We start from the raw sequence: 24,993 nt of genomic DNA, 5'->3' as shown, positions 1-24,993 counted from the left end.
TCTAGAAGAACCATATCAAGATGTTAATCATCTGATACCTTGTTTGATTTAATGCAATTTATCGAGGGTAGCCACCAACCGAGGAGATGAGTTTGGCTCTACAGTGCGTCTTGCTGCAGCCACGCACCAACACATTAATTCATTCATTCAATGTCGGGGTCGCGGGGGGCTGGAGCCGAGCTGTTTTGAAATATAAAAGAATCGTGTGTCCCCCCTGGTCACCTAGCCACCACGTTTAAAAGCGACAGCTTGGCATCACAAATCACCTGTACATTTATCGAGTGGTAGTTTTTGCTATTGATGAATGCGTAATCATTCATGGATGGTGCCTTCAGACGCACATGAGTACAATCAATTGCTCCAACCGCAATTTTTTTTTGTTTTTCTTTGTTTTAAGAATCCGTTTTGATCAGTTCTTAATATGTGACTGCTTATGCTTGATGACAGCTGAGGTTTGTTCATTATTTTCAGCGAGATTTTGCTGTGCTGCACCGCAAATGCACGGGCAGAAATTTGCATACACAATCTCAGACCAGACGTGAGATTTGATCGTAGCTCACGCTCACGTCCAAATTGATAAATGCCGACGTTTGCCAGGAAATGGTCGTACGCACGTTTTTCTGCCGTAAGTTTTTTTGATAAATGAGGGCCAATGTCCCTACTGTCGAATGTTTCACAGGGACAGAGGAGGTAATTCTTTATTATCAACTATATCACATATTTGTATTGCAGATTCAATGTCTTGCGTGGTATTTTTACATTCCTATGCGTTGCCTAGCTTTTTATACATATTTCCCCACATTACTGTTAAATTGTTATTATCTTAAAAACTTTGAGTTCTTAACTTGAATTTAAAGTAAAGTTCTTTGTCTGGCTGCATGGTTTATATATCATCCCAGGCACACTGTGAGCTGTGCACATGGGGTTTGACTCATTCGATTTTACACAGAGAATCTGAGCTGACAGTGCTCGGGCCTGCATATGATCCCAAAATGATCAGATGATAAAAGCTGTGTCGTGTCAACCATACTGTAACCATATCCAGAACTGTAACCATATCCAGAATCCCTAACATTCACCTCCTGTGTTACAGTCAGCTGTGTTAAGTTTTCCTTTCACATTTGCCATTTAAGGTTTTGTTTAACTGTATTGTGTTTTAAAAAAAGCCATAAGCCATTTTGCAAAAAGAAAAAAAAAAGTGTCCATAAAATGAAGTAACCAAAAGTATTTTTTGTGATATTCTAACAACAACAGGCAGTATTCATCATTAAGTGCATTCTAGAGTTGTAGCTGCAATTTCAGCACCCATTCACCTTTCTGCTTCTCAAAACATGCTGATGATCATTTGGTTCACTTTAATGGCAGCCGATAATCACCATCTCCGATAGGCTCCCTGAAGCACTCCCCCATGGTGCTTTTGCTTGCCTGCCTCTAATTCAGCTCGGTCACAGTATGCCGTTTGTGGCCTTTAGATCAGTAAAGGCTAAATGCTGTGCCTTCTTTTATTCTTGATCACCATTTAAGACAAAAGCTGCAGAGTGGAATGGATTTGGTGACCTGTGGGTGGGAACCAGGCAATGAAACAAACCGGAACACTGGGGCAGCTGAAAGGCTTGTGCTTTGTCCAGGCTGGAAGTTTTTCTTACAAAAACCTTTTTGCGTTGTACATTTTAACATTCATACTGGTCTACAGAACCTTACACACAGTACACTGCAGAGGGCAGTTTGATACGTACTAATAAGTAAGCTAACAGCTGTTTCCAGATGGCTCTGTAGGATGGTGAGTCTTGGGTAGAAAAGATGCACGTTTTTGGCAGTAAAGCTTCAGTTTTGAGAAATCTTCATCCAATGCTTACGTCTCCTCTGGGGAGTGTTTGCAACAGATTTTTGTGTGTAGGGTTAGTGGCTTTCTATCCTATCTCAACCTTATCCAATCTGGATTAATCCAATCACATAGGTCCTTATTGGTAGGTAGCTGATAACAAACAATGTGTTCTGGAGTGTGAAGAACATTCAGTTAATTTTAAATGTGCATTTTTCTTGAATATGCAGATGATGTTCTCACTCTCGTTGATGGGGTCAATGGTGGTAGTCCACGGCAACGTCATTACATGGCTGAGTGATCCTGCTCCTTTACTTCTGTTCTTCAGGCGTAAATGAGCATAAGGCTTCTACAGGATGTGAATAACTGTTTTAAAACTTTCACAAAACTTCAGCTGAGGTGATGACAGTACCCCACATTGTTAAGTGAGTTGCCCATCTCCTGTGCATGAACTCATCATTGGTAATGATGAGGTCCAAAAGGGCAGTGTCATCTGCAAATGTTAATAATTCAACAGAAGAGTGGCAGGATGTAAAATAATTTGTGTGGTCAGAGTTGAGGTGGTAAACATATTTTGTTGTGAATAAAGAGTGGGAGGTACTGTATGTGTCAGGTTCCAGCTCAATAAATTGCTTTCAAAATGTCAGAAAATAGCAGAAGATTGAAGGGTGATGTGCCCTTGGGCAATTTTCTATGACACAGTTTTGACATAAGGGTGAATCTGAAGCTCATAAAATGGTACAGGAGCAATGAATGTTCTGGGTCCACAAGTATGAAACTCTGCATAGATTCACGACTAAAACTGTGTGTACGCACAAAGACAGAAATGTGCATTATTTTTGTCAGATTTATAAAACCACACATACATACGTTTCTGTTATATTAATCTCAATCATTGCTTCAAGGTCATAAATAGATGTAGAGACACCTTTATCTCTGTTTTCATGTCAAAAGTTGTGTGCCGCTCCACAGCTCATTAAACCTGTCAATAAGAAATACGCCAAAGAAAGTGCAATATTACCGACTGTGTCACAGCGGCGAGTATCTCCAACGGTGCCGCTGTCAATATGCATGGCTGTGTCTATTTATAGCATCTGTACCGCTAATTCGACATGTTTCTTTAAACCATCATCACAGTAAAATCTCACTCTTATTATTAAATGTTCGAAGGATGATCAACTTAAACAATATTTAACAGGGAGATGATGCTCGAATGTATATAAAAATAATGTTTAACATTAATAAAATAACCAGTCAGTGAAACTGAAAAAAACACCTAAAACGATTTTTTCCCATCTCTCAAATTATATTCAGTCTCCTCCTCATCAACGAACCTAATGTCTGAGCTGAGTGCTGCTGAAGTGTAAAGGCTGGCAGGTGACATTTAATTTCCTTGAGAGTGTTATAGTTCCTGAAGTCTTTGGTGCTTATTTGCTAATTTCCAACAATTTTCATGTGCATTCCCCAAAATGAAAAATATAATGACTTTACCAAACCACTCAAGTCACTGTCCAAATAGAAATCAAAACAAAAAAAAACAACTTGGAAGTATTTTGGTGATTAGTAGTAATCAATGTAATCCAACAGATCACATACATCAGGCTATAAAAAAATAAAAAAGAAATGTTTTTAAATATTCATCGTGCCTAGTTCCTGTTAAGTTATGATATGATATGATGGCTGTGGTCACAGACAATGGAAAATGGCATTGAACGATTGTTAAATTAACATAGCATAGCTGAAAAATCTTTTCTGAATTTAGACATTACAAACTGAATAAAGCAACAACCTTATTGATTTGTGTGTGAAACGTTTTTGGACCCCAGCTCTCTCTCTCTGTTTGTCTTATTTTGCTTGATTTTTCTTCTTCGTGAGAAAAAAATCTGAATGTGTTTAGAATTAGAACTTTCTTCTGTTGTTTCTTGATGTTATCTTATTTCTTACAGATTATGACTTTAAATACAATTCATATTATAAAAGACACCAACTTACTTTATTTTAACCAAAAAGCAAACACACTTAGAACAAACTAACTTTGTAATGTTGCTACAACTAACATGTTGCTGTTATGAGCTTTGTCAAATCTGTGATTGAGCTTGACAGGAGAACATGAGTGAACATCTCCAATGGAATTTCATCTTAACATTATCACAAACAAATATGTTTTGTGGTTTCTATATACTGACACAGCAGAAATCAAACTAAATGAATGGTTGCAAAATTTGATCTTAATGAAGTAGCTACACAGCGCCACACATCGTAAACTTGAAAGAGAACAGAAGAGAATAGAACAGTAGTTACCATCCTTTCAATCCTCACTCTTCCTGTCCTTCTCATATCCCTTTTGGCAAAATTCATTTAGCCTCCTTATTCACAGCGGATTTATTCATTTGCTTTAGTCTTTGACTACCTGAAGATTTTGGTAATTACAGACAAAAAGGGTGTGTATGTGTGTGTGCCAATATGTCAGTGAGTCTTCATGCTTTGAGGGATTTTGTGCTAGTGTCAGGTCAGTGTTCTTGTGTGTGTGTTCTTGTGTGTGTGTGTGTGTGTGTGTGTGTGTGTGTGTGTGTGTGTGTGTGTGTGTGTGTGTGTGTGTGCGTGTGTGTGTGTGTGTGTGTGTGTGCGCGCACACACACACTCAGTCAATATACACCTCTCCTTTGTTTAATATTGGAGGTTCAAAAGCACTTGTGTGTGTACTCTGTAGGTCTTTGATGCATTGTGTGGATGGATAGAGTATATTATGCATGCAACGCTGCTTTTACTCTTCTAAGACAAAAAATAAATAAATCTTTCTTTTCAGGCGTTCTAAGTTATTGAAAGAAGAGCTTTCTAATTTGCCCAGGTGCAGTTCAAAGAATAAAACGTAATGCCAACATGACACATTTGTTAGATTACTGTTTCAGGTTTTCAGTAATATGAGGGAGCAGCATCTTATGTATAAACCAAGTCTAATTTTGAGCCTGCTATTTTTGCTGCTGCAGATCAATAGCAAGGTGAAAATGAGATCTTATTCCATCTCTTACACCTCTGTCCAATAGTTTCTTAAGCAACAAGATGTGTGGGGTTTTTGACATGCATGCAAAGGCATAAAAAAATCCAGCAGGAGACAGATTGCAGTTTAACACCAACCGATTTGTTTTCCTTTCTGTGAGTCATCAGCAGTATTATGGCTATTATTTTCACAAAATATTGTTGGAAACGGAAAGATCTTGAGGATTGCTGCTTACACACAGATATATAGTACATATAACTGGAGATATAGACTGGGATTCATACTTATTGTTTACTGGGGTGTGATATATAATAATTGTATAAAGTAAGACTAAAATGTTAAGTCAAAAGACAGGAAATCTAACATTTTCAGGATCTCAATTTTGGGGATTTACCAAAACTTATTTGTTTTATATTGTAGTTAAAATAACTGAGTTTTGGACTACTGAGAAAAAAAACAAAAAGACATAACTTTGGATGGTAGGAAATTTCAATAGCCATATTCTACCATTTTCTGACACTTTATGTAGCACAACTTATGTTCTCAGTAACATCCACTTCCTCACCTACTCATTATTTATACTTCTGTAAAGCATCAAAGTATTTTTAAGCCAACAATGACAAGAAAACATGGGGTTATGGTTGAAAGCCTCTTCCTGTAGCACACTGCGCTGTTGTAGCCAAAGCTGCTCTGCTCTGCAGCTAAGATACAGACACAGCTTGTCTGCACAGCACAGATTCACTTATGTAACCCAAACTCTTTTTGTGTGTTGAATTTAGCTTTTCAGTGACTTTAAGATAACAGGCTATTTCTGGGAAGAACCGAGAGGGAATTGATTCGGCTACAGGAGGTGAAGGAAGGAATGAGTGGACCAGGATGTAGAAATGAAGTCATAAATGACTTCATTTCTACATCTTTTGAAAAGCTGCTTTCTTAGACAGTGGCAGATGGGGTGCTAAATTTCTACGGGTATGTGTGTGTGCAAGATTTTAGGTGAGAAAAAAATATTCTCACAGTCACTCATGCGACCAGGAGGGTTTTACCACCTGAAGATCAATGACTCTTTTCCTCCTTACCTCTTAAACACACAAAGAGCAGAAAGCACTTATGCAAACAGCTGGAGAACACTTTCTCCGGTCCTTTGACCTCAGCATGTTGAGTGCAAAACCTCAAGTCCATCAAGTTAAATCCATTAATCTTTTGTGGAAATTGTAAAGAAACTTCAGCTGTAAATATCATTAAAAGTATGGTGTCAATCTGTGTAATTTTGATGCGCAACTGTTAAGAGCAGCCATTTTTTTGCATAGAGCACCTACCTGACAAATTTAAATATAGAACACTGTATGCTATGCAATTCTTTTTGTTCTAATGTAGGGAAAACAACCTGAAATAACCTTGAAAATGTATGTTTTGCATACACAGTCTGTATTAACATTGTGCATTGGTAGTGAGAGGTTTGCTGAATAAAACTTAAAAAATGCATTTACTCATCAAAACTAGTTGTAATTAATTAATTCATTATGCACAGGGATTCAGACATTGACGGCAGTTATATGGTGACAGTTTTACTGTAGGAAAGTAAATTTTTCAGCATCTCCGAATTCAAAGTTATGTAATTCCAATAATTACGTGTGAAAGGAAACCCTTGTATGCCACCCACGACCACAATTCCTCCTCTCCTGGAACACTTTCAAACTAATAAGGCACATTCTGTGACAAACAGCTGATGAATGAGGCAATTAACACACATGCAGAATGACCAACAGTAAACTTCACGGTACTCTGGTGGGTCTGTTAATGGTCTCAGAGATCTGACACACTGACGTGAGGCAGATAAATGGAAGGTGATACATTTGTGGGAAACATGAGAAATGTTTTGTTAAAATATATACAGTTATGGGAGCAATAGGTTGGACTTTAGTGGGGGCATATTTCTACATGGGTATCATAATGACAAAAAGATGTAATGGATCTTGTCTGGTTACAATTACAACTCAGCCAAAGCTATTTAAACAACACCATAGAGCCAAAGATCTCTGCACTACAGACTCAAATAAAAAGAGAGAACAATGACAATAGACTAAAATCACAAGTTCATTATGCACGCACACAGTTAGCCAAATAACCACCCAACTGGAGACAACATAGACGCAGATCCTGACAAACAAAATCAGTTAAAAGCTAGTGGATACTGGCACATTTAGACCAAAGTCTACTGTAGCAAAAGACAGGCTCTCAGTCAGAGGAACTCAATTCTGTGATTGCATGGTATGAAGACAGGAGTTCCCTAATCAGGACTCAACATTAACTTTTAAAAGTGGTTGCCAGACAGGCCACCAGACATGGTGATATATGCTGAATATGATTGCCATTTTCAGTCACCTTATAATTCCAGCCATTAGGACACTATGCAGTTACACAGTAGATCAGCCTAATAATGAAAATGTGAAATAAAAGACCCTACAATGTACAAATATGCCATTTTGTTTTTGGTTCAGGTTCATCTAGGTCTTTGTCAGTTTAATCAATTTGCACATTTGTTTGGGATGTTGACGGGTTAGTCCAAACTTTTCATGCCACAGTCAAACAACACACAACAATCGTCTCTAAAACAGCATGCATGTGTGTAAACGGAGAAACAAGTAAACGCACCAACACTTTGCAACGTTGTCACATGCAGTTGTTTGCAGCGATATTTAAATATAACTAATGAAAAATATATTTTTTAAAAATAATGCTTATTTTGTGGTGCACATTTTGCTGTTTTCTGTCCCTGTTCTTTATATTTTAAAACATGGTTGCCACTGATGGCAATCAAAGGCCAAGAATTTGTGGCCAATTGCAACCTGACAAATGTTACTGTTGAGTCTTGCTAGTTTAAGCAGGGGTGAGAACATGCTCTGCAGACAAAAAAAGCTTTACAACTCATTTCTATGACTAAGAAGAAGCCTGTGGAAGGAGGAGAGAGGTGGAGTGATATGGTCGTTTTTTCTTTATAATGTTAAAAGCCTTGGCGCAGCATTCGGAACAGCTGGAGACAGAATTAATAGGTCTGAGTTATATAAAGTTAAAAGAGCTATAGTAATGAAGGTTTGATAGAAATAAAGGTGTTGACTTTCTCAAAGTCAGACACACACATGAATGGTCCTAATTAAAGGTGGATTTACCCTTTTTCTTTATCCATATTCAATGCTGAATCAAGTATGATTCCAATAATTGTTCTTATGGCTTCATAAAGATAAAAGGTTTGGTGTAAATACAGACACCATCAGCTAATTAAGTAATTAAATCCATTAATTGAATTGCAGCACACCTGGATTTGCTCATGGGGATGAAGTAAATCTACTTATTTTTTTCACAGAGTGAATTGATGCCATTGACCAACAGCAAGCCGTCAACAGTGCTAGTTTTGAGGGAGTAGATAGCCAAAGAATTCAAAATGGAGGAAGCAATTGTAGCGTACTGTATTAGCTGTATTGCACCACCAACTTTAATTCAACCCTCCTGTAGTGAACTATAAAAAACTACTCCACAAAAGAGGAATGGTTTCCTGACAGTTATGAAACAGGAGACAGAGGTGCAAATACAAACATACTGTATCAGCACTGTTATTTCCCCCCTTAGTCTTCACCTTTCCAGGTGTCAAATACAAAGAGCCAAAAGTAACACAAAATTAAACAATCATAGCAAGAAAAAAAAAGATAAGATACATGGAAGGATGTTTGCAAAAGGGTATTTTAAGATGTACAGTGGAAGCTTTTGTTTGGTTAATTTCTTAAGTGTTTATGCCTTAATGGATTATGCAGGATATGTGTGATCACCAAAAGTGAGGAGTCTTGAAAGAAATTAGATCAGTTGCTTCATGAAAACATAAAAATGTTCTAAAACAGACTAGAAGCTGCATAACATGCTAATAAACTCATAAACCGAAGTTACGAAGTTGGATCGTCTTTCTCAGCTGAGGCTTCGCTTCCTGTGCTCTGAACAAACGAAGAGATGATAGATTGCTTGTTCACTGCAACTCAGAGTTAAAGTTCTCATAATGAAGACAAGAGGAGAGATAATGAGAACATTGATGACTTCCTCTTTGTGAGAGCAAGACACTGAGTAATATGAGCCTGTGATGTTGTGCAATTTGAAAATCTGGGCTAAGAAGCTGAAATACATTCACAAAAACATACAAAACTTATCACTCCACATATTCATTCATGAATATGAATTGACCATGTGTCATGTTTACCAGCTTAATGATCTACAGGACCACTTGCTAGAGAAAATTGCTCCAACATGGTAGTCAGCAATATAGGAGATACTCTGCACAAAACATTGCACTGAGGGACTGAAGTTTAAGGGTATTTTATATCATTTAAAGTTACAGTCCTCTGAAAGATCTCAGGCTGAGCACATGACCTCGTTTGGAAATACATTTTTTTAAACAAGCTCTGTGGGTCTTTCTGTATATGTCAAGAAATGTCAAGGATGAGCTCCATCAAATTACTTTTTTTTGTTTAGTATAAGAAAGACTAATTCACAGATGGAAAATGGACATGCTTTTATTCTTGGCCCTTTGATGATCACTTAAGAGCCAGGAGTGGACATATAGAAGATGTTTCCTTAATTAAACTCTTATTGTTGTCTCTCTTTACTCCACAGAGGGATCCAAGGGAAGAAATGTGGTACCATCATCCTTTCTGCAGAGGAGCTGAGCAATTGTCGAGTGAGTAAGCTATAATAATCTTTCCTGCCAAACACACATTAACAGGCAAACATCTGCCATCAAAGCCTGTTTAAACAGACTCCGTGCATAAGGTGGTTTGAGTTGAGCGCACAGTTATAGATAAAGGAAACTTCCTGCCGACTTGGTTTAGCCCACTTTCGGAACTTCTTTGTTTTATTTTGCTTTAAATCACGTAGATTCTTCTAAAATTCAGACTGCATACAAAAAAATAGCTTGTTCAGGCCTCTTGGGAGTTGAAAGGTCACCGTGTGACTCAAAAATCTTTATGGAGCATTGTCAAATTCCTCAAATGCACCTCAAGGAGACAAAGAGCTAGGAGGCTTTTCGATTTGCTTAGAGCGAGGAAACACAGGTGCATCTTAAAAGCAGAGGTCGTCTATCAAGTAGCGTGATGCATAAATGCAGCGCTTCATGATGGACACAGTTTTGCAGCACGTCATAAGTAACTGTTGTTGCTTAAGACTGACGCAATAGGATTTCTCATTCGGCAGCTTTGGCTCCTCCGGCAAAGAGATGCGAGTGAGGGAAGCGAAGAGACCTCCTTTAGAAGCTCAAAGCGGCTTATGTGATAGTGATGATGGCCAATCTGTCTCTGTCACTTGTCACAAACTTCAGAATGTTGCCACGCCTCTGCACAGTATATATATATATATATATATATATATATATATATATATATATATATATATATATATAGTAAATATCATTAGCTATTTACAGACTGTGGACTAAAACATATACAAAGTTGAGTAGTAGTATGGAGGTAGAGAAAGTTTAATTCAATTCAATTGGATTGGATACTTTACAGAGTAGGTATAGACCACACTCTATGACTTATTTATGATTTACATAGATCCAACAATTCCCCCGTAGAATGCACAGTGGCAACAAAAACCTTCCCTTTAAAGGGAAGGAACATCGGACGGACCCAGGTCTACGGAAGATGGACATCTATCTTGACCAACCCACTCTGCGGAGTGTCTTCTGCCCTGTCTAATGGCCCAGAAACATGATGGGGCAAATGCTGACAGTCCCTCTACTAACACTGTGGAGTAAAGCTTTGGATGCTTCACTGGGCTCCCAGAACACAGATTACAAGATAATATGGAAAACCATGAGATTGCAACAGAGCAAATGGCACAAAGTGTGAGAGAGAGGGAGTAAAGGAGAAAAATGGCCCATTAAATGAAAGTGCAAACAAGCAGTGAAAAGTTGGAGAGAAAGAGAGATTTGTGTGTGTGTGTGCGTGTGTGTGTGTGTGGGCGTGCGTGCGTGCGTGCGTGTGTGTGTGTGTGTGTGTGTGTGTGTGTGTGTGTGCGAGTGTGTAAGAGAAAGAGTCAGACAGATAGAAACAGATACAAAGACAGTGAAGTCAATCAATAGAGGATTATTTAACGCCTGGCATGTACCAGCTCTTAGCTCTGAGAACAGCTTGGCAGATGATACGGAGTGTCGGTTAATTAAAACGCAGCCCTGCCCGACCTCGTCCCTTGTAGCCTGTGACACACACACAGACAAGCATACATACTCACACAGAATGATACACATATCTAAACACATACACACACACGTGCACAAATACCTCTCTCTTTCACATACTTGTTCATAACCTGCCTGAATAATTATTAGCATACAAACACACCTTCATTAACATGTAAAGTCTGGTTAAGGCTGCAGAGCATATACATAGCATTTAGCAGCTTCCTCAAATGAATCAAAGATTCCTTGAGCATATAATTACACATTTCCCAATAATTCAGCATGACACATTGAAATTGAAAAATTTTGACTAGAATTTACAGTAAAATTCGGTAGAATATGCAAAATGTTCCACTGCACTACACCACCGGTGGGTCTGACTAGGATAAAGGAGTTCATTCTATACTGGCATTATCTATATCTTTGTAACAGATTTTGCATGGGAACCTGTAAGCATTTGTGTAGCGGTTGCATGCAGGTAAACAGTCCATGAGAGCAAAAGAGACTGGGCACACTGGCCGGCCATCACAATTGCACTCATGCAACCTATCGGCTATTGTCTGATGATGATATAGCTGTTCATTAGCTTATCATTATCTTTTATCTGCAATTATGTGCAGAAATCTGTTTATAGAGACACCCTTCTCTCAAGTTCAACTCCATTAGAGCATTTCAAGTTACTTATTGGAACGTAAGCAATGACTGCTGCTCAAAAGAGGAAGTCTTTTCAAAATCGTTGTTTTTTTTGTCGACTGAAATGTTACCAAAAAAATAATAATAAGTGGTGAAATATGTACTGCTTTGTGTACATTTCATTGTCCAAATACGCGCTAGAAAGCCTTCATCTTTTGTTCAGAATCAGTTATTAGTTAATCACAGGTAACCGGCACAACTTCCTTGTCATTCATCCCTGCAGCGCCACAGCGCTTTACACAGTCGGACGCTCAGCTTCTACTGACTTCAATGGGGAAGCGTAGAGAGGGTTGTTCCACTGCAGCGAAACTAGAAGGTCATTGGATAAATCCCCCGTTACGATCACTCACACTCACAGGCCATCACACTTCACAGTGGCCTGGCGCAGCAGCTCCAGCTGGGCCAAGGCCGTTTAAGCAGCCTAGCTCTGCTGCCATTGAGAGGACACTGGCCAAGTCCCTGGAAAAGACGCCTAGTTGGTACGACATGGTCACAGATCATTTTCTTGAAAAGGAACAAAGGGTAGAATTTACATATAAATAAACAAAAATATTTATGATGTAGGCCAGAAAAGTCGCCAGAAGCTTCCCCTCCTTGAAAGACCAGCAGCCGCCACTGGATTGTACATACCATGATACATTTGTACACGCTCATGATTAATTCTCATCAGCCATCTTTACACCTGGTTTTCAGTCAAAGAATGCTTCGACTCCAGTTTTAACCTTTGTGATGCAGAAAATATGTGGTATTAAGTTTATGTGTCTGTTTTTGTGGAAAAGACTGCAATGTTCTACCAATGTGAAAGGAAACTTGGCATGAAACAACCCTGGTTAGAGCAGATTTTATTGATTTGAGTTATAAGGTTTATTTTGGACATAATTATAAAACTATAAAGTGTAAAGAAGTCTTAAGAGAGAGGCACCTTAATTGCTTAGATATCTTTTCAAAATGCGTCTGTGTTCAGGAGTTGAACATAATTAGAGTAATGATCAAAGGAAGAGCAGCTTAAGTTAATAAACTGAGGTCATACCATGGCAGATAGCATTAAATAATTAGCTTTGCTAGAACAGAAGGTCACTGCCCGTTTTCAACTTGACTAATTTGGTCTGCAAAACCTCCACTGTCACAGAAAACTTTCTGGGGAAAACATAAGCAGCCCAAGATGACCACACATTCTTATTATATTTTATTAATTCTATTTATTCAGTGTTATTTTTCATTGATCTCTCTTTATATATATATTCTATTCAAGAAGGAAGCAAATGTAACTCACCAAATATTATGCTTGTTATGGGACCAATAAAGTATTTCTATTCTATTTTATTGTGGTCTCCACGTGGAAATGGAGAAACCATGTAGTGAGCGCTAGTTGCTCAATACTGAATACAAAGTAGGGCTGCCACTAACAACTACTTTTCTAGCGATTGATCTGTCAGCTATTTTATCAATTAGTTGATTAATCTAAACGATAATTTTCCTCCAAAAAACTGAATTGACTGTTTGACAAACTGTATGTATTTGTATAATGCTGCACAAAGCACAATATAAACAAATGTCATGCATGCTAAAATGCAACCTGTAGATTGAAACTGGCAACAGCAACATGATAAAAAGAAATAAGAGCTATTTGTTTAGTTTTTGATGAACAAATCTAACCCATTCTACCACCACACCAAACTCTCCTCTCAAATTTAACAATTTAAAGTTTCTTTAAATATTTTAGTAATTTATCACTTACTTTTCCACATGAACCGCTTTTCACATCAGCATATATTAGTTCCACTGCACAGCACTTTAAAAAGAAAATGCGTTACCGAGCCTGTTGACCTTACTGACAACATTATGTTTACTTCACCTGTCACTTCTCTTTTCGGCTGTCAGAGCTCAGCAGCTTCAGTGGTCAGTACATCAGCTGTTGATTATAATGGACACGCTCTGCAGTCGTGTCTGGCCAGTAATTCTACAGTTGTAGATTACAAAAAACTCACAAAAACTCTCACGACCCTTCCTTCCCAACCACCTACACTAACTGATACTAACCTTAACCATTAGATTTTGATGCCTGATCTTAACCATCTTGCCAGAGGCAAATCTTGGGTTACCATTTCACCACTTGGTAAAACACAAGAGCAGAGGATATTAATGATAATTTGAAATTTAAACAACAGCGGTCATCAGCACCGCAGAATGAATAACGGAGAAAAAGGAGGGAAGGGCAGCTGTGGCTCAGAGGAAGAGCGGGTAGTTTTCCATTTGAGAGATTGACGGTTCGATCCCCTGCTCCTCCGGTCCGCATGTCAAAGTGTCCTTTCAAGACACTGAACCCTGAATTGGTGGTGTTAGATTAGATGGTATGTAGGTGTCCACTGCTATCAGTGTGAATGTATGGGTGAATGTGGCAAATAGTGTAAAGTGTGTTGAGTAGTCAGAAGGCCAAAAAAGGCGCTATATAAGTATAAGTCCAAGTCCAGAAGAGAGAAGAACATTTTAGAAAAAGTAAAAACATGATGCTGCAATTCAAAATGTTGATGTTGATGCATTTTCAGCGTCTACTTCATCCATTACGGTGACTAAACGCTGCAGCCCTAATATAAACTGAATATGAATATTGCAGCAAACATCCCATGTCGTTCAAGGTTCAAGGTTTCTTTAGTACCAAAAAGTGTGAATTAGATTCAGCATTCCAGAGTCAAAACAAGACATCACAGCAATACAGATTCAAAGGGCATCGAAACAAATACATGAAAATTGTTCATTTATGACCCTGTACTCTCCTACTCCTGTAGGACCCTGCACTTTCTACATGATGCACTGACTGTTTAAATTAGTTCTCAGTGTATGCCAAAGGTTACAGAAGATTTGGCAGCTAAATGTAGTGTGGGAGGAGAATGATAACTTATCAACAACAGTGTGTCTTTGATAAATCGGATTCATATGGACCAAATACCACAAGAGCTTAAGGAATAGAGCTGATAATTGGGAAAAGATTGTTCTTCCGATGAAATTTATGAGGCATGCAGTATAAAAATCAATTTAAAAAGCTTCTTTTTTTTTGCAAGATTTCTCCAACTACATGTCTTGGTTATTTAAAAAAGAGTTCAAAGTTTTGGCAGCTATCTAAGCACTTTGACTATGAAAATATTGGGTTATGTAACTCCCACTTTTGGGTTTGGTTATCGACTGCTATTGATATTAGAAAATGTCATATTTAACGCAGTCACAGTCAAGACATTTATATCAACTCACAAAAAGCAACTAAAATATGATTTGAAAATGTTATTACTGTGCTTTTAGAGACATTTGAAAAACAATCTTTTCTCTTTCATAAAAAAGAAGAAATATAAAGCTGGATTTTCAAAATAAAGGCATGTGTTAAAGATGACCATATTGTCACTTTGAATAGATGATATTGGATCATTGATGAATGAATCCGTATATTGATCCAGATCAATGTGTTGTTACACCCGTATTATTTCTGTGTGTGATAAGAAATTATTTCTTCCAGGCCTGTTACTTTTCTAAACCTATTGATTGCACATGTACAGTATATCATCAGCCGCTTGTACCCGAGACCTCGTTCTTTTGGTCATGACCCAGCTTTCATGACCATAGGTGAGGGTAGGAACAAAGATTAAACGGTAGATTGAGAGCTTTGCCTTCGTCACAACGGTGCGGTAAAGCGGCTGCAATACTGCTGCTCCAATTCTCCTGCCAAACTCACGCTCCATCGTCCACTCACTCATACTTGGTACTCCTTCACTTGGGGAAAGGACTCATTCCCTACCTGGAGTAAGCAATCCACCGGTTTCCTGCTGACAGCCATGGCCTCAGATTGAGAGCCGCTGATCCGGATTACTTGACCGGTCAACCACAGTATGTCAGACTGCAGGACGGAGTGTCTGACACTGTGGTCAGCAGCAGGGCTCCACAGGGAACTGTTCTTTCCCCCTTTCTGTTCAACCTGTACACCTCAGACTTTCAGCTCCTCTCTGAGTCCTGCCACTTGCAGAAGTTTGCAGACGATTCTGCAATTGTTGGCTGTGTCAGTGAGGGGAAGGAGGAGGAGTACAGGGGCGTGGTGGACTCCTTCGTCAACTGGTGTGCAGCTAATCACCTGATTCTAAACCCCACCAAGACTAAGGAGCTAGTGGTGGATTTCCGCAGTAAATCTGCCCCCACACCCATCTCCATTAACGGCGTGACTGTGGATGTTGTCCAGGTTTACAAATACCTTGGAGTATACCTGGATAACAAACTGGACTGGTCCAAAGAACACTGAGGCTGTTTACAAGAAGGGCCAGAGTCGTCTTTATTTCCTGAGGAGGCTCCGGTCATTCAATGTATGTAACACCATGCTGAGGATGTTCTACCAGTCGGTGGTAGCCAGTGCCATCTTCTTTGCTGTTGTGTGCTGGGGCAGCAGACTGAGGGCAGCAGTCGCAAAGAGAATCAGTAGGATCATCAGGAAGGCTGGCTCTGTCCTGGGGGTCCAGCTGGACTCTTTGGTGGCGGTGTCTGAGAGGGGGATGCTGTCTAAAGTGTACAGCATACTGGACAACAACACTCACCCTCTCCACCAGCTGCTGACCTCCAGCAGAAGCACCTTCAGTCATAGAGTCATTCTCCCCCGGTGTAACACTAAACGCCGGAGGAAGTCTTTTCTTCCGGTGGCCATCAAACTGTATAATTCATCTCTCCCCGGTCAGGTAAGGAACAGTGGAGAAACTGTGTCCTGAGCAAATGTCACTTGTCACTTTGTCACTTTATATCACTTTATATCATCACTACATCACTTTGTTAGGTGTACTTTAACTTAACTTCAGAAAGAAATGCTGCTACACTTGACTGTACTTTACTGTAACTTAGTTCTGTAAGAAATGCTGCTACATTTTTAACACTGTTACCACTTATCGCTCCTTATCACTCACTTATTAAGTTTGTACTTATCTTATTTCAATTTGCTGCTAAACTGCACAGTGCGTATTGTTGTATCTTGTATATACCTACGCTTAACCATAATGTCTGTTGCACTCTGTCACACTTAGTTATTGTTTGATTTATTTTATGTTAGCTTTATTTTGATTTGATTTATGTTAGCTTATTGTCACTCTGATCCTTTCCCACCTTTGTATTGAAACTGTTGCACAATAATTTCCCTCGGGATAAATAAAGCTTCTTGAATCGTGAATCTTGAATCTTGAATCTCATCCCAGCCGTTTCACACTCGGCTGCGAATTGATCCAGTGAGTGCTGAAGATCACTGACAGACGATGCCATCAGGACAACGTCAACTGCAAAAAGCAGAGACGAGATCCTCAGCCCACCGAACTGCACCCCCTCCCCACCACGACTACGCCTCTATATTCAAAATCACAAACAAGATTGGTGACAAAGCGCAACACTGGCGGAGGCCGACCCCCACCGGGAACGAATCCGACTTAGTGCCGAGGATCCGGACACAGCTCTCACTTTGAGCGTACAGAGATTGGATGGCCCACAGCCCATACCCCATACGCCCGCAGCACCCCCCACAGTATCTCCCAGGGGACCCTGTCATATGCCTCCTCCAGATCCACAAAGCACATGTAGACTGGATGGGCATACTCCCAGGCCCCCTCCAGGATCCTTGATGAAACATTCTAATTTTCTTATTCTCATTCGCCAGATCCATGTCCTCCAATCTAGTACCTTCTTTGATGCCTCTAATTTTCACTTGCCTTAAGATTGTTGCTGAGCATCAAGAAGCAACAATCGAAGGTATTAAAACAAGACTTAATTGATCTGATAAACAAAGTTCAGTGTTTAAATACTGAAGTGTTTTTCAGTGGAATTTTACCAACAGTCCCGGGAAGACATGAGAGATTCAGCAGGCTGATGATGCTAAACAGATGGCTCAAAGACATGTGTACTGCTCAATCAATTAAATGTATTGACCATTTCAACATATTTTGGGAACACAAGCACCTCTTTAAGGCAGATGGATTTTGACTTAAGTTCCAACATTTTTTATTTTTTGAGTCAGGCACCAGCAGTCCCTGTCAAGGACAAGAGACAAGAAAATCCAAAACAACAGATAAGACAGCACTCTGGTGAGGGCGCTGAGATAAGGATTGACCATGGAGGACAGCGGACTTAGAAAGAACAAGCAACGTCACCATCTTCACCCCAACAAGTGGATTATCCCCAAAGAGGGGAGTCTCCCCCAGCCCCAACAGGAGACTCCCAACCTTCACCTTCTTTCCTCCCCAGGAAAAGTCAGGGCCCTATGGATTCCAGGCAGCCTTTTCAATCCCTAAAGTGACGGGTAAAAGAAAAGTGTTCAAACTGGTGAGGAATAAAAAGGGTTTAATTAAATCTACCAGTCTATTGAGTATAGCTTGTAACCTCCAAACTCAGCAGTGTCTCCTGTTATCGCCACAAGGTTAGCTTTACTCAATATCAGCTCACTAGCCAAAAAATATTTTTTTAGGAAATTACATCATTATGACCTTTAATCTAGACTTTTTATTTCTCATTGAAACATGGCTGACTGATTGTAGCTGTGGTACCATTCTCACTTAGGCAGCACCAACAAATTAAATTTTTATGAATAAGTGTCGAAGTGGTAAAAAAGGCGGGGAGTTGCTGTCATTTTAAAATCTGTATTTCAGTGCAAGGAAACTATATTTGGTGATTTTGGCTCTTTTAAATATCTCTGTTTTTTAGTAAAGGGGGAGACAAATGTTATCTTCCTAATTATTTATAGACCACTAAGACACCTACGACAATTCTTTGATGACTTTGCTGAGCTGCTGTCAGTTATCTGCACTGACTACAACTTTTTTTTATCACAAGAGGGGATTTTAACATTCACATAGACAATAACATTGAAAGAAATGCCAAAGAACTTTGTTCTCTTCTTGACACTTTTGGCCTCTTCCAACATGTGAAAGTGCCCTCACACACTCTAGGCCACACTGGATCTGGTTAGGTGTTGACATTACTTCTATTGATATCAAGATATCAAAAACAAATCTATAAGGCTAAATATCCACACAAATCAGCAAAATGATACAATAACGCAATCCCTAAAACCACCTAGAAATAAATCAACTGTAATGTCAGAGTTTAATACACTTGACCACAAACAGTAGAAGAAACAGTTCAGCATCTTAAATCATTTTGTCTTGACACAATGCCATTTGACTTTTTAAAAACTATTGTAAGCTCTGTCCAAACAGATCTGCAGCAAATAATAAATTGCTCACTTCAAGCGGGCACGTTTCCTAAACCCCTAAAAATAACTAAAAAAAGAGAACATTGGTTACCACCTTTTTAACCAACTACAGACCCGTCTCAAATCTTCCCTTTATAGCCAAGATCGTTGAGAAAGTGGTTTTAAATAAACTCAGCAACTTATTTAACTCCAGTGGACTTTTTGACAAATTTCAATCAGGCTTCCGACCTCACCACAGTACAGAAACAGCTCTTATTAGAGTGTTAAATGACATAAGGTTGAACACTGACTCAGGCAAGGTGTCACTTCAGGTCCTGTTGGATCTCAGTGCTGCGTTTGACACTGTGGATCCCAATATACTGCTGAACAGGTTGGAAACCTGGGCAGGACTCAGTTGGACAGTCCTAAAATGGTTCAGGTCCTACTTTGAGGAGCGGAGTTATTTTGTGACCATTGGTGGTTATCAATCCAATTGAGTGGCTATGACATGTGGAGTTCCTCAGGGGTCAGTCCTTGGACCCCTTCTGTTCAACTTAGATATGATGCCTTTGGGTCAAATTCTGCAGAATTCTAATTTCAACTATCATAGTTATCATAGTAACTAAAGATCAAGTCTGAAACCTTGGCGTGCTGATAGACTCAGATCTGACCTTCAACAGCCATATCAAATCAGTCACCATATCAGCCCTTTATGAACTTAAGAACATAACCAGAATTAAGGGTTTTATGTCCTAAACTAATCAGGAGAAGCAGATTCATCCTTTCTGGTCTTCTGACAGGACTCCCCCCAAAAGTGTCAGACAGCTCCAGCTCATTCAGAACGCTGCAGCTCGAGTTTTAACCAGAACAGAGAGATCAGATCACATCAGCCCAGTTCTCAAGACCTTACATCGGCTCCCAGTCAGCTACAGAATACATTTTAAAGTTCTGCTACTGGTTTACAAATCACTCAATGGTTTTGGTCCAGAATACATGAAAGACATGTTAGTAGAGTATAAACCCAGTAAGGCTCTGAGATCTACAGACTCAGGTCAGATAGTGGAGCACAGAGTTCAAACTAGACATGGTGAAGCAGCATTTAGCTGTGATGCTGCACACAACTGGAACAAACTATGAGCACATCTGAAATCCGCCCCAACTGTGAGCACTTTTAAATCCAGGCTAAAAACATTTCTCTTTTCATGTGCTTAAAGCTGAGCTCTTTTAAATATGTTTAAACATTATCTATTTTCTTTTCTTTTGCTTTTTTTATTCTTCTTTGCTCCTGGTTTTAACTGACTCAGTAATACATGCCTATATGACTCCAAATGCAGTGGATTGGCCCTCACACTGTACTTTTTTTACTAGTATTTTTATTTTTTATCGGGTCAGTGCATTAAAGCAACTTGTGGTAAAACATTGATACTACTGACATGTTACACTAGAAAAATAATGCAATTAATGATAATACAGCTAAAAGGCTAAAATGATATGACAACATTGGAGAAGACTGGCAGTAGCCAAAAAAAGCACAAAATAGCCTACATGAAGCATGTGACACATACAGCACATGTAAAACAGCATACGAATTAGAGAGAACTGCTAAGGGAACACAACCCCAACAGCCATCACATGGACTGCATTTTATTACCGTTCCTCTTGTCTTCTCCCCATTCCTCCTGTCTTAATTGGTGCATCTATAACTCTTTCTGCAGTGAGACACGTACTCTCTCCTGTCACAAATGCTACTGCATTACTCCCCTGAAGGTGTGAATGCGTGCCCTCCCCCCTCTCTTTAAATATTGATACTCTGATTCTCTCCATATTAGCAAACTGCTGTTGATCACAGACCTTTAGAAGAGTGTGTGTTCGTGCCACAGAACCTTAATGAGGCAGGAGCAGATGAATAATTTATATCCTCAACACATTCTATCACCATAAATGCTTTTATGTGCCTATTAGCCCTGCAGAGATTTCCTGGTGTGTCCTCCCTCTTGCTTACTCAGAGTGCTACGTTGCCAAATTCTGCTTCTTTGAATAACAAAACCTGGCAAGTTCAATTCCTATATTCCAATAGAGCAAACCCAGTGAAACCTTGTGTTTACAGTTTTAATCCATTTTGGCCCAGCTGGCTCATAATTACTTAAAATAGGGGTACGATGTGGACAGTTTCACAGTTGACACACACTTGGTGTTATCTCAGAACACTGAACTGACAAATCCGTCAAATCCACTGTGCTGGACTTCACCACATCACAGACTGCAATAGCTGAAATACTTAGGCAGCAACACGCACCCCCTTGTAGTGTGTGGCTGCTGCTAGCTTCACTGTTTGCCATTGAGTTTTAATGCAGTTGGTTATAAAGGGTTTGGAAGCTGTGCTGTACTGCCCTCTGGTACAGTCAGGTATGTATCTTAATCAGTTTTAGCAGAGAGTACTTGTTTTTACACAGTTGTATGTAGTGTTTACCTGTTGGAGGGTTGCATAGGCATGTGTAGAGAGAAAAAAATAAATAAAAAATAGAGCTGCGGCTTTAGTGACCCATGTGGCAGCTTCAAATGAATATGCTGGGCGGGCTCTGCTGCGGACATCCCAAGACTGCTGTGTCGAGCCACATACGCAGCCCATGTATTGTGGCTATATCAATTTTGAAGAATGCTGGCAGTGATTGGCTGCAAGCAAAACCGTACAAATAATAGGTTCACCGGAGAAATTCCAATAATACTTACCCATCCCTTATTAGTGCACATATTATATGCATGCATATATAGGTACACATGGTGTGCATGTAGGAAAGCTGACACAAATTTAAAATTTGACTTACTGTATCAGTTGCACTATATCTTGTTCTTCAGCCTTGGCAGTGAAAAAACTGGAGCTATGCTGTTCTTTTTCTTTCAATCACTTAAGGCGCAGGGACAGACATTCTTCACAATACAGTATATTTTTAATTGCCGCAATTCCGAGCGCTACACTATAAGCTTGAGCACTGCTTTCATGTGTAGAAAGAGTACAATGTCAAATTTAGATACTTGTTGAAATAGAAAAAACACTAACACACATGTCCAGTATTTAGGGATAGGAGACAGAAAGCGGCATAAATTAAATTGGTTACTAAAGCAAATATTTTTTTGGTCACATATTCATATTACATAAGCATTAAACTGCTTGTGTGTCAATCATGGCGGCCAATATTCCCCAGGAGATTTAAAGGAGTGTTTTCAAGAGAACAGAGTGAGTCTTCTGTGTGGGAGGGATGTGTCAAATGGCAGACGTGTGGTGCATGTGTGTCCTCAGGGTGAGGGCAGGAATACAGATAAAGTTCCTCTCGCTGCCAGAGTGTAGTGGATGTGATCATGAGTGTGTCAGAGGGAAGTGCGTGATGCACGGTGCCTGGCTGTGTGTGATAAAGGCACAGAGAGGACACTGTGGTTAAATTTAAATGGGCATCGGCATATGTGCACAGAAATATGACAGCTCTCACACACAGTGTGTCACACAAACCATGCGCACATTCTTTTGCTGATTTGGTGCTCGGCACACAGGCAGAACACAAAAACATTAAAAAGCTATTAAGCTATCATTAGTGGCACCATGGCTGCCCTGTGTAAGGCCTCGAGCCCTGACAGCAACAGCAATCTACTGTTATAGCATCTGAACATACTGTAATGAACCCACTGTGTTTCAGAGATTAGCCGCCCGCAGCCCATACACCAGAGATAACTTGGGCCCCGTCCCTGCACTGCCACTACACAACAGAGAGCCAAGAAAAGGGAGGGGTGAAAGTAAACAAGTACAGTAGTACAATACAAGCCTCCACAGATGATTCATATTGCTAGAAACGTTACATTTCATGATAAACAACTGGTGGAGAAAATGCACGATCAGGCTTATTATAGAGAGAGGCTGCACTACAGGGGAAGAGTAAGAGTTGGTTTGCAGTGAGAATTAATCTTCCAGCATCTGCTGCTGGTCTTTGATTTATTTAAAGTAAATATAAAAATTTTAATGCGTTCATCTTTTGAATCCACAATAGCCTTAGGTCACCTTAAGACACAGTTAATTATGTGCCTAACGAATTTTGTTTAGAACCAGACGAATATATTGGTCGGCTCATATCAATAATATACATATATGTATATTAGCTATGAGTATCGGTGTAAATGTATGCCGAAACGACAACCTTTTTAACAGAACTACGGAAATTCTTTATTTAAATGGTCAGAAACTGACTTATACTAAACATAGCCATTAATAACAAAACAATAGATTATTAACAAAAGTTATGGTATTAAAGTTATCATTTTAGTCCTTAATTTAAATGTAAAAAAAAGCAATATGATGGATTGATCTTGCAATGCTTTGCTTAATTGCTGCTCAAGCAAAAACTATGGCTACAATTGATATCAAACTAAATATTGTATTTTACCATAAATTACACTTAAAAGCTCTGGATATGGCTCTAAACTGAGATCAACAATGAATGCATCATCAGACTGTGCTTTGTGTTCGACATTCTCTGATGCTGAAATATTGCTGAATAATATGGTAGATATAGTCTGATGTTTTGCAGATGTTGTGACAGCTATCAGAAGAAGTTGCCGGTCATGATAGAAGTAGACTTGGTAAGCAGCTGGCACTAATGTTAGCAGGACCACAGGTGGGTAGATACAGTCTCATGGTTAGGGATTATAATGCCCACTTATCTAAAAGCACACATGCCGTAAGGCTGTGTTTATAGATAAAGCTAAAGTGCACGGTAGGCTGACTGCCAGTAGTTCATGGTAGCAGGTGACATTCACACTTTACACTAAATACTGGAGTCATATTTCTACATCCTCATACAAATGAGGGAACATCATTTTCCCAGAATATTAACTTTGTATAAAGTGATTCATGAAATAATTATCCAAGCCTTTCTTTGAGTCTTCCAGCAGCTGTGTGACATTTGTGGGTATTTGTACGGGATGTTCGCCATCTGTACGATTGTGTGTGAGCATGTACTGGACAGAACATTGAGTCACTGCTATTCTTACACCCCTGCTGAAACTAATTGTGCTCGTCTCCAGCAATGGCACATGGTAGCTGCGACGTGACAGTTGACATAAAAGAAATGGACTTAATTACTCAATTGAAAATTCATTATGTCTTCTACTGAACCATGTTCATTAACAGCTGTGTACCTTAACTTTGAATATTCTGTGATGGTTTTTCCTAAAAACATGCCATTGAAACAAAAAAGAAATGTGTTACCATGCTCAAAGTACAGTTGAGGCTGAAAAAGTTATAGACTAACAAAAGTATCTAGTATCTACAGTTTCAAATATCTAGAGTTGAGTCAGGCGAGGTGATTCTGTGATCTATGTTAATATATTACAATGTAAATAATGGTAAATGATGCATCTCCACTTGCTCCCACTGCACAAAAGTGAAGGCCAATATATCTCTGATAAAGGCGCTGCCATTTTGCGCTTGTGACATCATTTGAAGCCATTGTGTATCTTTGTGTATTGCATTTTTATATTGCATTTTATATTACTGTTTTGATGTGTCTATATTTTGTTACTGTGTCTAATGCTGCTGCTACACTGTAATTTCCCAGCTTTGGATCAATAAAGTATATATATGTATCTATCTATCTATCCATCTATCTATCTATCTATCTATCTATCTATCTATCTATCTATCTATCTATCCATCTATCTATCTATCTATCTATCTATCTATCTATCTATCTATCTATCTATCTATCTATCTATCTATCTATCTATCTATCTATCTATCTATCTATCTATCTATCTATCTTTCTATCTTTCTATTTATCTATCTATCTATCTATCTATCTATCTATCTATCTATCTATCTATCTATCTATCTATCTATCTATCTATCTATCTATCTATCTAAAAGTCAATCAATGGGCACACAGGCTGTGCTGACTTATTTATCCTTATATATAGACATAATATGCCTCTCTATTTCTCTGTGAAAAACAAATATTCACAATATGCCAAGAAATATAAATAAGGATAGACACATTGCCATACACACATAAATACAAGCAGTG

General features: G+C 39.1%; 1 protein-coding gene across 2 annotated transcripts in view; it reads left to right on the top strand.

Moving 5' to 3' along the window:
* cpne5b (copine Vb) overlaps nucleotides 1-24,993 on the top strand; it is a gene marked incomplete at both ends in the record, with an annotated part of 137,806 nt that overhangs the window by 85,246 nt on the left and 27,567 nt on the right. For both annotated transcript variants that reach the window (XM_083938777.1, XM_083938776.1), the window contains one exon: nucleotides 9,474-9,537. In XM_083938777.1, the coding sequence (XP_083794903.1) occupies nucleotides 9,474-9,537 (64 nt within the window). The remainder of the gene's footprint in view (nucleotides 1-9,473; nucleotides 9,538-24,993) is intronic.

Source organism: Echiichthys vipera (genome assembly GCF_963691815.1).
Source record: "Echiichthys vipera genome assembly, chromosome: X".
NCBI classification, from domain to species: Eukaryota; Metazoa; Chordata; class Actinopteri; order Perciformes; family Trachinidae; genus Echiichthys; species Echiichthys vipera.
Note: the sequence above shows the minus strand (reverse complement) of the source record. Positions and strands in the feature narration are given on the sequence as shown.